Source organism: Rhododendron vialii, chromosome 1a (assembly GCF_030253575.1).
Source record: "Rhododendron vialii isolate Sample 1 chromosome 1a, ASM3025357v1".
NCBI lineage: Eukaryota > Viridiplantae > Streptophyta > Magnoliopsida > Ericales > Ericaceae > Rhododendron > Rhododendron vialii.
The window spans coordinates 41780877-41796960 of NC_080557.1; the positions used below are offsets into that span (position 1 = coordinate 41780877).

General features: G+C 40.9%; 2 protein-coding genes across 2 annotated transcripts; one reads left to right on the plus strand and one right to left on the minus strand.

Annotated features, from left to right (window-relative positions):
* Positions 1–375: 375 nt before the first annotated feature.
* Positions 376–2126, plus strand: LOC131335833 (dof zinc finger protein DOF3.6-like). Its single transcript, XM_058371353.1, has 2 exons — positions 376–815; positions 1060–2126. The coding sequence occupies exons 1-2, from the start codon at positions 765–767 to the stop codon at positions 1918–1920; spliced, it is 912 nt and encodes a 303-aa protein (XP_058227336.1). The 5' UTR covers positions 376–764; the 3' UTR covers positions 1921–2126.
* A 6227-nt stretch (positions 2127–8353) lies between these two features.
* On the minus strand, positions 8354–13811 carry LOC131316399 (U-box domain-containing protein 13-like). Its single transcript, XM_058345751.1, has 4 exons — positions 13337–13811; positions 10894–11010; positions 10104–10556; positions 8354–9929 (listed from the first exon to the last, which is right to left on the minus strand). Exons 1-4 carry the CDS (start codon positions 13604–13606, stop codon positions 8826–8828), a joined length of 1944 nt encoding a protein of 647 aa, XP_058201734.1. The 5' UTR covers positions 13607–13811; the 3' UTR covers positions 8354–8825.
* Between the last annotated feature and the right edge of the window lie 2273 nt (positions 13812–16084).

Here is a 16084-nt window from a genome sequence, read left to right on the forward strand (position 1 = left end):
AATCTTAATTATTACTACAATAATTGCCTACGTAAATTGGTGTGTGAAATTACTCTTCTACCCTTTCTAAAAAAACAAAAAACAAATTCTTACTACAAGTTACAATCACTAGTGTTCTAGTCAAATCTCCACAAAAGAGGGGAGAAAGAGAAGGTGAGGATTCCTGTGAAAACAAACAGAAAATGGGTGGGTCTTATCAGTTCTTATGGGATCGGGTCATGCGAACTTTTGCTTCCGATTTATTTAATTGGGGCCTTTGCGAGTAGGCGGTGGAATTGAGCACCCAGAAGTAGTCGAGGTATGTGAAAACTAACTCGGACACCTAAATTATTAAAAAATATATATACAAGAAATGGGTTGGACCAATTTTGCCTATAATACAAGTTACCAAACAGGGCGTCTCTCTCTCTCTTCCATGCATGAGTCACTATCTCTTTTTTTCTTTCCCAGCACTAACTCACAGTATTCCAGATAGGAAACCTAAAGACGAAGAAACTCCCCCCACTCAAAACCCTAAAAATATATAATAAAACACAAAAGACATTTGAGAAAAGACATTTGAGAGAATGTTAGAAAAAATTTAAAAAACTAAACAAGAATAAAGTCCCTGCTCTCTCTCTCTCTCTCTCTCTCTCTCTCTCTCTCTTGTGTTCTCTCTCCTCTTCACCTCTCACTAGAATTCTCCTAGCCTCCATATATTTCCCTGCAAAAAAATTCCCATCAACCTTTATTAAAGATAGATAAAGATCACAACCAAGGAAAACATGTTCTCCACATCCGTTCCAGTCTTTTTAGATCATCCCAATTGGAACCAGGTAAGGTATAAACTATAAATTAAGGTTCCTTCGATTTCTTTCCACATCCTGAAAATCGGTATTATTTATTTAAAAGATCAGTATTTTTTTTTTTTCATATTAATTACTCTGTGTGTAAGCTCCACAGGCCGAGCTCCCCCGGGGTGATCTAGGGTTTTTCACTTTGCATCATTATCTTCTTGAATACACCAAATTTGTTTACATTTTTAGTTCACTTTCTTTTCTTTGTGTGTGTGTTTTTTAGGAACAACAACCAGATCACCAATTACAAGGATATTGTGGCAGCCAAAATTATGAACTTGAGCTGCCCCCGCCGCCCCAAGTGGCTGGCGGGGGTGCCCCGATCAAAGCTAACTCAACGGCTGATAGAGCCCGGCAAGCTAAACTACCACAGCCGGAGGCAGGTCTAAAATGCCCCCGGTGCGATTCTGCTAACACAAAATTTTGCTACTTCAACAACTACAACCTCTCTCAGCCCCGCCACTTCTGCAAGACATGTCGCCGGTACTGGACTAGGGGAGGCTCCCTGAGGAATATTCCTGTAGGCGGAGGTTGCCGGAAAAACAAGAGGTGCAAAAATAAAAGTAGTTCAAAATCTCATCATCAAGCGATGAACATCACAAAGAGTGCCAGTACTAGTACTCCCTCCAGACGCAGCGCTGAAACACCGAATTATTTTCTCACTCCACCACCACAATTGCAAATGCCCTTCACGGATGGTATACAAAATTGTGGTGGGGGCAACTTGGGTATTGGTGGGTTTCAGCCAAAAATCGCAACAGAAGGTGGTGGTGGTGGTGGTGGGGAGGCTTGTTTAGGGTTTCAGAGTGGGAGTAGCGATTTCTTATCGGTAGGAGTGGCGGAGCAGTGGCGGTTGCCTTTCTTGACCGGCCTTGAGTCGTCACGGGCGGATTTTTTCTTATACCAAGGCCATGAAGATGTTGAAGCAAGATCTGGCAACAGCACTAATCACCTGCAGGCTCCAGTGAAACTGGAAGAGAACCAATTAGGGCTTAATTTATCAAGTAGTGATCAGTTTTGGGGTGGAAATCAATGGCCAGAATTCTCAGGTCTCAATCCTTCTTCCACTAGCAATCTCCTCTGACCATTTCTTTGATTGTTTTTGCTAGCTAATTATAGTCTGTAATTAATTAATTAATCTTTATGTGGTTTTTCTTTTTCTTATTTAAGTTTTTCAGAAGCAATGGTGACTACTTGTGTGCTTTAAGCTGTGTTTAAGGAATTGTGTGTGAAAATGTGTGATTTTGTTTTGTGGCTGATTTTCTATGAGAAATGATCTGATTTGAACTCCATGGCCTTCAACTTGCCATTCTCTTTATTCATCAGCATTAGTTTGAGGAGGATCTCTATTCATACTGTTCTTCGTAAGTCCAAAGTTGTTCAGTAGGATACGTTCCTATCCTCCGATTAATATTAATGGCTCCGCGGTTTGTGGTCCACTGGGATCACCAGGCAAGGGGGATGATCCACACCCGGAGAAATGAAATTACGAAAACAAAGAGAAGAACAAGGCCGAAAGCTTATCAGCCAGTCTAGGTCCAATATTGATGCGTGTCCCTTGTGTTAAGCATGACTCACTTTTGAATCATTTAGGATCCCAACAAGCGGAATAGCTGGTCTCATTCGACTGCTGCTACCTGACAGCTCCTGACTGAGAGCTAAACCTAACTTGACTTTCTGGCTTCCTTTCTCTGCCGGCCCCTTCCGTCCCATCAAACTCGGGAAACACGCCGGGTTCTTTCGATTGGCGGAGTTTTTTTGACCTAATTGTACAGAGAACTCACCAAATTGCTCGATCATTACTGGTATGACCCCCTACTACTGGTTCACAAAATCAAAGCTTTGTTTCGATTGAAATTTACGTTATAGTACTAAGTTGAGCTAATTGGGTTTCTAAATGTAATCAAGGAAAACAAAAGACCGATTACTGCAGGGATGAACCCAATTGCTGGAATAAGAACCATAAAAGAAAAGACCTATTAAACCGATCTCATGAATACATTACCGGTTACGGTAGAAGTTATTTTGGTTGAAAATCCTTACGATTTACCAACATGACTTGCACGTAGAAAATTAAGTTGGTGCATGCATGTCTTCTAAGGTCTGCTGGTTATATATATGCACCGTCTCCACTGGGTTATGCCTGAATAGTAGTAGTAATTTTTTAGTGACAATTTTTTGAATGATACAGTGTTAATTATTTGCGCGATCCTGGGTAATTTGTGCCATAATAGAAATGTCACTTGGGTCTTTTGACAATTGAGACATGTAGTACTGGTTATGCCATTCTGAATCTTTTCGCGTGCGGCGGTGCCAAAATGCCATAATCTTGCTTGAATGGTTGCCGGAATACCTGTTGCTCCAATGGTGCAAATCTTGCCATTTCAGAATGCCATGTTTGGCAAGCTATGTGAATTTTTATTTTTTCTATAACCCATTTGTTCAAACTAGCTTACACGAATTGACTAATTCTGAAGAATTAATCAAATGCATTATCCACTAACAGAGGCCAAATTAAAGGCGTAGCTTCCTATGGACGGACCCATGCATAGGAATTGATATCACCTGAAAAGTTTCGAACCTAAAACTTAAAGGGAAGCAAATGCCAATTGTATCATGCCTCGACTATCAGGCCAACAACCCCTTGGGGTCGGCAATGTGGAACTTTCTGTTAATCAATTGTTCAGTTCTCCTGAAAATTGTTTTTTTAACGTTTTTTTACCACACATCTATATAGGATCTATGCATATTGTAAGTGCACGCATCTACACAAAGGTAAACTGAGAAGGGTGTTTTGGGCCATTTCCATTTCTTAGACGAAGTTGCGGTAACTCTACAGCCATTTTAACGGTTTGGCGTTGCTGAAAGAGCAAGTCCATCTTTGTGCCAAATTCTATATCAACAATTAATATTGGCAAAATCCTCTCCAGTAACCCTGTGCCAAACTCAATACCAAATTTGGCAATTGTCAAAACTTTCCACATTATCCAAGTCATTGATGTGATCAATTTAATTTAGGAAAATGATATTGACACTCCAAAAATTGATACATGCACTCCAAAATCAGTGTAATTTCAAAGCCACTTTCCTTTGTTTTTTGAAGTGCTTCCGTCAATTTTTGAAGTGTCAATATCATTTCCCTTAATTTAACAATCTAGACTCTAGATTTGAGTTTGTGCCAAAAAGTTCCAAATTAACCAGTGTATATTTTTGGACCTTTTAACAGTACCATAAACCAAGAGATGAAGTTGCTCTCACTAGCTGGACAATTAAGAACTGTGAGCCTCATCAGAAAAGTAGCACGAGCTAGCTAGTACAAAGTTTTGTCCACTTATATATATATCAGAAAACCTAGAGGGACCGACAGGGTTCCTACCGAAATTGTACCGACGGCCGCGCCGGGTTGTTTCTGACCGCTAGACGGCCGATCCGATCTGTTTAAAAATTCTAAAAAAAAAAACGAGGGGGCCTCCGCGAAAATCAATGACATCCGATGTATGTATATATATACGAAAAATAGAGTGTTTAGATCAAACACCTTACACACATTGGATGCCATTGATTCTCGCTTAGGCTCCCTCGTTGTTTTTTTTTAAGAATTTTTGGACGGCTCAAATCGGCTGTTCGGCGGCCGAAGACGGCCCAACGCGGCAGTCGATACGATTTCGGTAGGGACCCGTCGGTCCCTATAACAAGACTTTATACATATACACACACACACACACACACACACACATATATATATATATATATATATATAGTCTCCTTCTCTTAAGGACCACCTTAACTTAATAAAATAAGGACCTCCCTTTCCCGATCGAATTTCGATGATTCGAACCGCTTAATGTGTTCAGAGCGTGATTTTAAGGGTACACACGAGAAATCGGCAAAAAAAAAGATCGGGAAGGGCTTCATCCTAGCAGTTTTTGTTTTTGTTTTTATCAAACGGTTCAAATTAAAACTGCTCAGATGAAGACCTTCCCGGTCTTTTTTTTTGCCGATTCCTCGCGAATACCCTTAAAATCACGTTCTGAACACATTGAGCGGCTTGGATCATCAAAATTCAAACGGAAAATGGGAAAAATGGAAAGGTCCTTATTTTAACTAAAATAAGGACCACCTTATTTGAAAATGACTGTATATTAATATATATATATATATATATATATATATATGAGTCAATTTTTACAGTATAGTACGTAGGTGATCTCTCTCACTCCCTCTCTCTCTCAAACCACACACATATATCTTGGATCAGCCGTCCGGCGGTCGTCGGTACGATTTCGGTAGGGACCCGTCGGTCCCTATAGCTGGACTTTATGTATATATATATATATATATGTCAACTTTTACAGTATAGTAGGTGATATCTCTCACGCTCTCTCTGTCTCAAACCACACACACATATATCTCCACACACATGCTTTTAGACAGTGAATGATTCGATTTGTTTTCCTATTTAATTACAAGCAAAATAAGCTGGTAATATGGTGAAATGTAAATTGTTAAAAGAAACAAATTAATAAGCTGAACACTAATGAGTCAAAAAATAAAAGAGCTTGTTTCTTCTCTCTCTCTCTCTCTCTCTCGTTCGTTTCTGTGATCAGAATATTCAGTTTGGTTGTATGTTGTACATGGAACTAGTGTATGCATTGTGAGTGGTGTCTCGTATTGTGCCGGTAATTCGTTATGGGCTAAGAGACCTTTGGTCCAACGGCATCAGAAAATGAAGTTTAGTGAGAGGAGTAAGAAGGTACCAGGGAATGAACGTTAGTGCGAGGAGTAATAAGGTCAAGAGTTCGACTCCTCCTACAAGATTCTAATCTAATTATTCTAACAATACGAATTTCGGCCAATAAAAAAACACTCGTCACTGGCCCGCATAGCCTGAATCCCGATTAACCGATCCGTAGGTATAGTTGGGAATTTCGGGGATGTGAATAAAGAGTAGTATTTTTTTTAACGAGAAAAAGGATAGGTTTTTGGTTTGCTAACTTTGGTTGCCAGGTTCCGGTTTTGTGCCTAGCGGCAAAGATGATCTGGGCGTGGCTCCCACTGGTTTACACTGTTGGATATATCCGGTTTCGGCCTAACGACATTGTGGAGTCGCGTGTCTATGGATGGGTCTCTGGGTCTTTCTGTCTCATCCTTTCAATGTCTTGGTCTGTTCTTTGTTGCCATTGTGGGATTGTTGATTCGACCTTAACCTTCCGGAGGTTTCTCTTGCAGGTTTAATTTGTTGGTGCAAATGCTTGCCGTCGGGTGGCGTCGATTCAGTTAGTGGTGGGGGGATTGCCTGGAGGCCAGTATTTGGAGGCAGCTCACCGCAAGCTTGGGTTGCACAGTGGTAGTGCCGGGTTGTTTGAGATGTTTTTTTTTTTGTTGCTATCATCTCCAGTGGTTTGTGCAGGTTATTTTCGTTTACTGTGGGTAGCTCTTACAGTCTGTTTGGCTACCTAGGTGAGAAAAGAAATGAAATGAAGGGAGTGTGGTTTCCTTTATTAGTGAGAAAAGAAAATAAAGGAGTGTGATTTTTCACCATCTCATTTGAATAGACAAAATATAAGTGAGAAAAGAAAAGAGAGGGTTGTATGTATTTTTAAAAAAAAACACCCACCTCACAGTCCTCTCTCTCCGTCACCGCCCCACGATCACCTCCATCACTCCCACCGATCGTCTCCCTAAAAAAAAAAAAAAAAACCTCACAGCCCTATATCCACGGGGTTGCAGCGGTGATGGTAGGCTAAGGACACGAAGTGGTGGTGCGTTGGCAACGGTGAGGGGAGGCAGAGGAGGGGTAAAAACGGGATCTTTTCTTTTTCTCACGGAATCTCACCAATATTGGTGAGAAACAAAATGGGAGTTTGAAGGGGTTCTGCTCTCTCACCGTTTCTCACCTTCTTGTCCAGCCAAACATGCGAGAGAGAGCTCTCTCCCTCGATTTCGTTTCTTTTCTCTCGAACTCCCTCCAATCCAAATGAACTGTTAGGGTAGTTAATGACATGTGATTAGTGGGCAGGTTGGGTCGATTGGGAGGCGTTTCATTCCTTATAATGCCTTGTACTTTCAGTTCTTTTATGCCTTGTTCTCTTCCATTTTCAAAAAGAATTTTTCAAAAAATACCCTCTAGATTCCCTCCTACTTTCAACGTTCATTTCTCTCTTTATCTCTCTCCACTTATTACCCTTACTATTTTTCAAAAATTTTTTAAAACACAAACCAAATAAAGTATTAATCATCGTAATTTTACTCAGATTAATAAAAAAATAATTTGCTGTTAAAAAAAAAAACACGGGTTAAATTTGTAGAGGGACATGAGGAGGAAAAGTCAAAAATATTGTTAGGAATAGAGTAATTTTCAAGGGCAACAAAAGAAGGGAGTCCATATCTCCATTAAAGCTAGTCTTCGTGAAAATGACGGTCTAGGACGTGTTTTGATAATTAATATCTTTCAAGCACATTTTTAGCATTAACAAATATTCTCAGCATGTCCTTAGCTGATATTAATTATCAAAACACGTCATTGGCCGTCATTTTCCAAAGTCTTTTCTAGACATTTTTCCTTCGGTCGGGCCTAAGCCCAGTTGGCTGCACATGGTGTGTCGGAGCCAAAATTCTCTCTCAACTTCCTCCAAATAGTAGTAATTTTTTAGTAATGCTACGCACGGAATTTCAAAACACAACTGTGTCTCAAAACCATTCGCTACATATATCAAATGGTTGCAAATACTATTGTGTCTAGAATTGTGTTTAAAAATTGTGTGCATCGACTTTCCGGGAATTGTTGCAACCGGGTAACTTGACAGTAATAAAAAAAAACGTGATGGTGTCCCAGAAGCACAACCCAATAATTTTTCCAAGTCAAGTCCTGCCATAACTCTGGAAATGAAGGGGAAGATTCGGACAACTAGAAGCAGGCACGAATTTTCAGAGATGCCCATTTGCGCTAAGCCATTGGATTGACCGACCTCCTTCCGAATCATACAAATGTCTCAATATCAACTTATTCAAACCCATGTTCTGATGTTCAAAGTAAAATAGTGCTAAATTCTATCGAATCTGAAAGCAAGAAACTATAAAAAGAGATTACTTAAGGTTGGTTGGTGGTACTGGGACTTGAGAATTGGTTCATTCCTAAAGTCTCATATTCAAAACCTCTCAAATGTTATCAGCTCTTTTGAAACTAGATTATACATGCTCCGATTTTTATTGGGCTCCTCCTGCAAGTGAACAATAGGATGGAATTAGTCGAGGTGTGCTTAAGCTAATCAGACACCTGAGATATAGGAGTATCAATGTAACAGCAGGCCATATCACTTACTACTACTTTTCATAGCCAATGACAAATGATAGTAATAACTTTTACACTTACAAATTTTCTATTACGACAAAACATGTTCAATCTAAACCAACAGAATCACTTCTACCACTCTATGCTTAAAGCTGAAATTTACAAGTCTTGGATACAGAATTCAACTGGAGACGGCAAAGCCCATTTTTTCCAAGGAAAGCAGCAATTATACAATGACCTAACTTACATTTCATTTAAAAGTGTCGAAATTGTTCAATATGGGGAAAAACAATGTAGTAGAGTTTGACAGGGGGATACAGGGAAACATCTCCTTCAATTAAAAACCTTGAGGATGCTCAACAGTTACACATGATGTTACAATGGTTCACTCCAAATACAGTACATGGCAAGTCACATTTCCATACCTCTCTCTCTCTCTCTCTGTTTTTTCTCCTTTGATCTGATGATTCTATGAATAATTACTCGGGATTACCGAAGTATAGCCCTCAACCCAACAAAATCAGATGAATAACTTAAGCTGAGGCCTGAGGGGATGGTGATCTTCCACCTCCCCCCCCTTCTAATCGAACCGATACACCCTTCCCAACTTTAAATACCCGAAAGAACGAACCAAAGAAACAAAGCCAACATATGAGAAAACCGAAAGTTCTCAAACATCAACAGCATCACGGCGGCGGCTAGTTTTGAGCCTCAGCTTGGGCCTGGGCCTGGGCCTGCTTCTGCTGCTCGGCGAATCTATTCATTCTCTCAAGCAACTGCACGGCCTTTCTCTTTCCCCTATCCGTTCCATTTTGTGCCAAATCAACTAGCAGACCCGTCACTCCAAGCTCCTGAGCCTCAACCAGATATTTCTGGTCTCCAGAACAGAGGTGAACCATAACAGCTGCAGCATTCTCTTTGTTCCTGGGGGACCCACTTCCAATAACCTCTACCAAAACCGGCACAGCCTCCGCAGCTCCAATGGCTGCTTTGCCGTCCGGATGGCTAGAGAGTATCGCCAGTATAGCTAGCGCCTCGTCCACCATTCCACCTTGTGGTTCCGTAAGTAGGCGCATCAATGTGGGCACCACTCCAGCCCTAACTGCCTTTCCTTTGTTCCCTTGGTAAATGCACAAGTTGAAAAGTGCCGTTGCAGCATCTTTCTTCCCCCTTTGGGTACCTTCGCTAAGAAGCGTTACAAGTGGTGGGATCGCACCAGAGCTGCCTATTGTAACCTTATTTTCATCCACGACCGAGAGGCTAAATAGGGTGGCTGCTGCATTTTCACGCGCTTCCATGCTTCCCTTTTTCAGCACGAGGACTATTCCAGGCACTGCCCCAGATGTTATGATGCTTCCTTTGTTGTCCTCGCATATGGAAAGGTTGAGGAGTGCTGTAACCGCATGCTCTTGGGTGCGCGAATCAGGTGTGGAGAGAAGGTCGACAAGCAGAGGGATGGCCCCAGCCTCTGCAATGGCGACACGGTTATCTGCATTGCGTTTGGCAAGAAGACGAATTTCGCCTGCTGCGGATCGCTGGTCTTCTGGGTTACCGGATGTGAGCTTGTGCAGTAGAGTCTCTATCTTGGTACGTTCAGCAGATGAGAAAGCCGATGAAGTCTTGTTCGGTCGAGAGCTTGCTCGTTTTGGCGATTCGACCCCATTTGCCTCGCACCATTGGGCTATGAGGCTACGAAGGACATAGTTGGGTGTAAGGGCAGTGCTACTGAGGGCTTGTTGTGTCTTTGGACATGTTTCATGCCCTGCGTCCAGCCATTTCTCAATGCAGGATCGCTCATACGTCTAAAAAAGAGAATAGAAGGGTACTGTAAGAGAACAGTAATGCACGAACCAAGAACACACAAATCGCACTGATGCGATAGGTAGATGTGCTGTGAGACTTGAGTATAAAAAAAATCAGCATACGATGCAACTGACTTTCAGTAATCTAAGAGTGTCTAGGTAAAGATACACTACCTGCCCAGTGGAGACAATGACAGGATCCCTCATCAATTCCAGGGATATTGGACACCGGAAATCATCTGGTATGATAATGGATTTGTGAGCCTCCTCTGTGGACACTTGCCCACTGCAACTTGAAGGAATAGAGTTTCCCCTTGACGGAGAATCCAAGTTAGGATTCTCAGTCTGCACAAAATCCTTAATTTTCTTCAGTAGCATTGACATCTTCTCTATGCTCTCTCCTGGATCTCCAGAGGCAGAAACCATCTCATGCAAGGCTATTGATTCTTGGGTGAGCTCAGCTACCCCCATCAGTTGTAATTTTTCAGCTACTCTTCTTAAGACAGCTGGATCAGCTGATACATCATTGTTCTTGTTGTAAAGGAACAAGAGATCCTCATACAACTCAAGATCGGGTACATCGACCCTTCCTTTTGCTCTTACGAATTGAGATTGTACAAGTTCAACCTACAGATATGTAGAAGGAAAGAAAATATTAATGTGAACTCCTGCACTTTGGGGACTGCTTCAATAATCATATTTGACTAGCATCGATAGGGCAATAAATGGAGTATTTTAACCATCGTTTAGTTCCTTATCAATGCATGTCACGATCTTATATTGATTTCCGACTACAAAGTTGTCCAAAAAGACTACTTCATGAGTGTGCTAATACTGCAAACGGATAGATTGAATATTCAAGTGAAGGAAAGGTATATTCTTGGCCAAGCAAAAAAAAAGGTATATTCCAGTGTAATGAGGTTTCCATTAAAGGAAAATGGAAGTTTTGAATGAAGAATCCAACCTGTTCCTTGACTTCATCTGAAATGTCAAGCCTTTCATAGTGAATTCCACCTAGAGCTTGTTCCAAACAAGTTGTCACTTCTTGGAATCTATTCATAATGTCATCCTTCTCTAGGACCTGAAGATACAGTCAAAAATTTGGTTTAACCAAGTGGAGAGGAGTCCACAAGACAAGACTCACAGTTCCAGATAAAAACACCCAGCAGTAACAGTTGAACTATAAGAAAATATGCTGCCCTCAATCTGAAAAGAAGAATGTAAGAGAGGAATAATAAAACACCAAAACAAACGCTAAACCGAAGAAATTGGAGCAGCCCCGTAATAACATCCATTCAGATCTAAAGGATGTTAACAACAAACGAAGTTAACAACAACCCAACAGAGAGCAAGAGAGGGAGACTTCAACAAAATTGAGGTACTGAGAATGTCAACTGATTCAACCAATTCCAATCTAAAACTTTGTTCAGTATATCACCATCATTTATTTCTTTCCTCAAAGAAACCAAAACCATTTTTTGTTCCTCTGGTGCCACCCGACTTGAACACTTCCCCCAGATCTCATTTGTCATTATGCATGAAGAGTTGTATGCAAGTCACAGCTTGGTGATGCATTTCATCAGCAAAAGTTAGGAAGGCCGCTATTTTGAACTGGTCGAATGCCTAAAATGGCCTTTGGAGTCCACGACAAACCTACGCCAACAAATTTTGTTTTCTAAAACAAAATGGATTCAGCAACAAATGGAACATGGACCGAGAACAGAAGAAAAAGCTATGCTCATTGACAGTAAATGGTATATTTTCAATCAAGAAATGGCATTGTATGGAAAAAGCCTGCATGAAAACAAAAATAAAAGCAAAACCAGGAAAGCTGTTTCATAATGGTACTCAGTATTGTAATGTTCTTACTTTCTTAGTATACCAAGCGCACCTACAAATGCAGTTAATCCATACACTGGTATCTGATTTCGTTTGATAAAAGCAGAAACTAAAACAGGATAAACCAACATTTATGCGGGGAAAAAACTACCATCCAAAAAGAGTTGAAAGAAAACAAAAACGAATCAGTGCTGGCATGTCGTATTCTGTTCCTATGGTAACCAACTCATAGATTAGACACTTCAGCCACATTTGAGATTAGGAAGCCCAAAAAATCTTGGACAAAAGAATATTTCCAGTGGACAAAGAATAAATGCAAGGCACCTAGAAGTACAAAAGAATCTCTTAAATGTGAAACTACTTCTGTGAATCTGCTTCTCTCCAAACTCGGAATTTCAGTCAACCATTACTGCTTACAAATCCGAATTTATAAACAGAAACCACAAAATCAACAAATAAAGCCACTGCTTAAGTTTATTTTACCGTGCAGAAATCCGTTGTAGAAAATTAAACATGTAGAAATCCAACAACAATTGGAAGCCCTATCACCACAAACGCTACAACATAGCAGAAGGAAAAATTCATAGAAAAACAAAAGGAAAAATCCTGCAAACAAGTGCCGAACAAAAACCATCTTCAGGGCGGACAAAAGGGGTGCGTGAGTTGCCCCAGCCCCTGCACAACCCCAGATATTCCTGCTACTTATGGAGTACTAGTTTTTTTTTCTCAATGGAGGAAAAGGATTCAGGTAGCCGACCCCAAGTGATTGGGACATAAGGCTCGGTTTGGTTTATGGAGTACTATTTTTTCAAGTTAGTTTGAAAAAGTTCTACGAGATTGGCCCTACAGAAACCCCTAAACTTCCTAATTACGTTTGGAAAAAACTCCTTAAAATTCCAACTTATCAACCATTTCCTGTGTACTCGAATAAAATTAAACAGCAATAACGTACACACAATCTCGTCTCTCATTCAAACCTAGCAAGTAAAAATACATATATATTTCTCTAATCTCTTTGTACACACATACGTCATATTACAGAAGGATGTAAATTTAGATTTAAATGCGAAAATAGATGTGATTCAGGCCCTGACAAGTCGATAACTAAAAATCCTGCATCGGCAAGCAACTATATGAGTTGCTCGACTTTCTGTGAAGCTGGCACAGCACACAACCACGTTTGAAAACAAGGAAAAAGAAAACATCAATTAATCCATTTTTTTTAAACCCCCAAGGGGTTGGCCTGGTGGTGACATGGGACTTAGGGGTTTGCTCGCTCCTAAGGTCTCACAGAGCAATTGCTTCGGCTTCAATTGGGCTCCCGGCAAGAGAGCGGTGGCAGTCGGCCCCGTGTGCGTAAGCCAGCCCCCGGACACTTGAGTTATCAAAACAAAATTATCCTTTCCTCCACATTTATCAGCAATCGAACTGATTTGTGACATTCACCTACACAATCAGTAATAAATTCCAACGAGAAAGCGAAAAACCGCATCCAGATCTAAACCAGAGCATCCAAACAGAGACTAATCAACAATCGCAACCCGGAACAAGAAATAGAACACGCTTACCATATAAATCTTGCTCCCTTCGCTAGCAAACCTGAGCAAGTTTCTGGCCGATTCCAGGGCCTCCTTCAACGAGCTCAGGGCTCGGAACGACTCCTCGGGGACCGGCTCCTTGATGTCGCGAATCTCTTCGAACATTGGAGTCAGCAGCTTCAGCCGCCTCGCCAGGTTGCAGTACTGCTTCTTCACCGTACACCTGAAATCCGATACCACCGAAATCTCGTTGACGACGTCGATCAGCTTTTGGACTAGTGCTCCTTTCTCGTCTTCCATGGCTGCGGCGGATTCAGCTTTTCAGCGGAGATCTGGACCGTCGGATATAGTCTCCTCCGTTGAATCTAAAGGTCCGCTAGGTTTGACGGAGGCGGCGGCCGGAGTACCGGGTCCAAGTCGTATCCATAAGAGAGAGAGAGAGAGAGAGAGAGAGAGAGAGAGATTTGAGCAGTAGCGCGGCTAAAGAGAGAGAGGAAATGGAAGGGGCTTAACCGGGGTTAAGTTTTAACCCGAGATTTTGAGGATTTTTGCTGAGCTGGAAGAGACGTGAAGGAGTGAGAAGAAGATATGGAGGATGCACGATATCTTTTTGTCTTATCGGCGCGGCTCGGAATTAGCTGGCTCGTCTATGTACGGTAATTTACGATTATCCGTTGAGTTCGTTTTGTGGTTTCAGTTAAAAAGCAGAACTGCCGGCCGGACCCAGGCGAGTACGTAGCTCCAGTCAATTTTCAATGACGTATCATCTGCGCCAAGGAACGAGGAATTTTCAATGGCATTTTTAATTGTTCATAAACCCAACAAATTAAGTGAAAGAAAATACTCACATTTTATATACATTAAATAAAATAACTGTACCAAATTAAATGGCAAAAATTCTATAATTGCACACAAACATATACACTGATACACATACACTCTAACAAGAGAGAGAGGGGGTGGAGCTCACACACACTCATAAGAAAGTTGGGGCCCGCACACATTGGACCTCTAATTCTTTTTACAATCATACGCAATTACGCACGCACTTTTATGCCATGTGTAAACGTGTATAATTGTAAAATACTAGTTGTTGGGTCCTTAATCTCGTGTGTGTATCGGAAAAACTATTTTATTATCATGATACAAAATGAGTACTATACTTGATAGTCTTGATTAAATGGATAGTATATATCAATATCTAATACCTACCTTTCACCATATTTTGAACAACTCCTCATTTTCACCGGTTAAAAATCAATTACTTATTCTTGATGGTGACATGATACCATAGTTGGTAGTATATCTTTTTTATCCTCTCATTTTTGGTACAGTATGTTTGATTTCACGGTTCTCATCCCCTCACTTTGTTGTATTTAGTTAATTTCCTTGAAAAATGTTATACTACTCTTTTTTTATATATTTTTGGTACCTTACTGAAGGCAGAGAAAATAAGTGGACCACTTTCTTCTTACCACTAACGGAAGGTAAGAGTAACTGTAAGTGATGACTTCACCAATAAAAGATTGACGGTCTAATTTGCTACTGATGAACATAAAGAATACGCGGATCAAAAATAAAAAACATAAAGAATACGATAACTGTTTTACGTACCCATAAGAGACATGCCGGTTTACTAGCGAATCTGGTTAGCTTGAGCAAAATGTCATGACACATGACGTTGAGATATAATATTTAAAAAATATAGTCACCATAACATCACCGGAACACAAAAAACGATTTTTATACAAGAATTTCACTCTCAAGTTCAAAGTTGGATCTATGTGATCTTTCCTGTAGAATAAAGAATTTATTGCAAGTGCTACTATATAACTGTGTTAATTAGGTCAAACATTGATGATTAAAGTTCCATCCGCATTACAAGTTTGATGAAGCAAAGTGGGCAGGATTATTGTTAGCCCAGTTTCAATAATTATCTAGATATATAATATTGCTGATAATTGCTATATTGGAGCTGTATTTGTATGAGTGGGCCGAAATAACCAAAGATTCGGAGAGTTCAAAAGGGTCAAAGGCTTGGACCTACTGTCCAGTTGTCTCAGTTCGTCTATAAATTAAGGCGAGCCTCGGGAAGACACTCTGCTGATTTGCAGAACGATAGCTGAACCCCAGCTACCCTGCCGAACATCCCATCTGTTATTTATGCATATCGCTCGGTACGTCTTTCTGTCATTCGGAAAGTATAACAGTGCTCAGTGAGGTATAGTTGTTCAGCATGACCTCACTTCGTTCGGATAAATTGGCTGATGTTTGATTAGTCGGCTCTCGTTCAGGGACGTGTCTTCTCAGAGACGGCACTCGACTGTGGTTGTTGTGAAATGTTCTGAAAGCTTCCGTTGTCAGACCGAATTGACATCTCTGACCAACGTGACATTTCTAACATTGACAATTGCGGCTCTGCTGATCCTGGGGAAGCGGCGTTCATTTAATGACTTTGACACGGGATGTCATTCGAGCGTTGCTACGCGCATGAGAGGCACTGCCGAATTGGGCAACACTCCAAGCCTTGCCTATAAATACGAGACCACCCCTTCTAGTGCTAGGGTCTAAAAGATCACTATTGCTCTTCTTTCTCTCCTCGCCATACTTTCTCACTATACTTTTCTCTATCTTTTTCCTCCTCCATCTACTAACTAGTTCGTCGGAGTTTCTTCTCGACGGAACACCCCCTTTTGGTTTGCAGGTACATGAACCACCGTTTGTTCATCCATCCGCAATTCAACGGTAGTAAGAGAAAGGTTCAAGATGGTTCAAGGT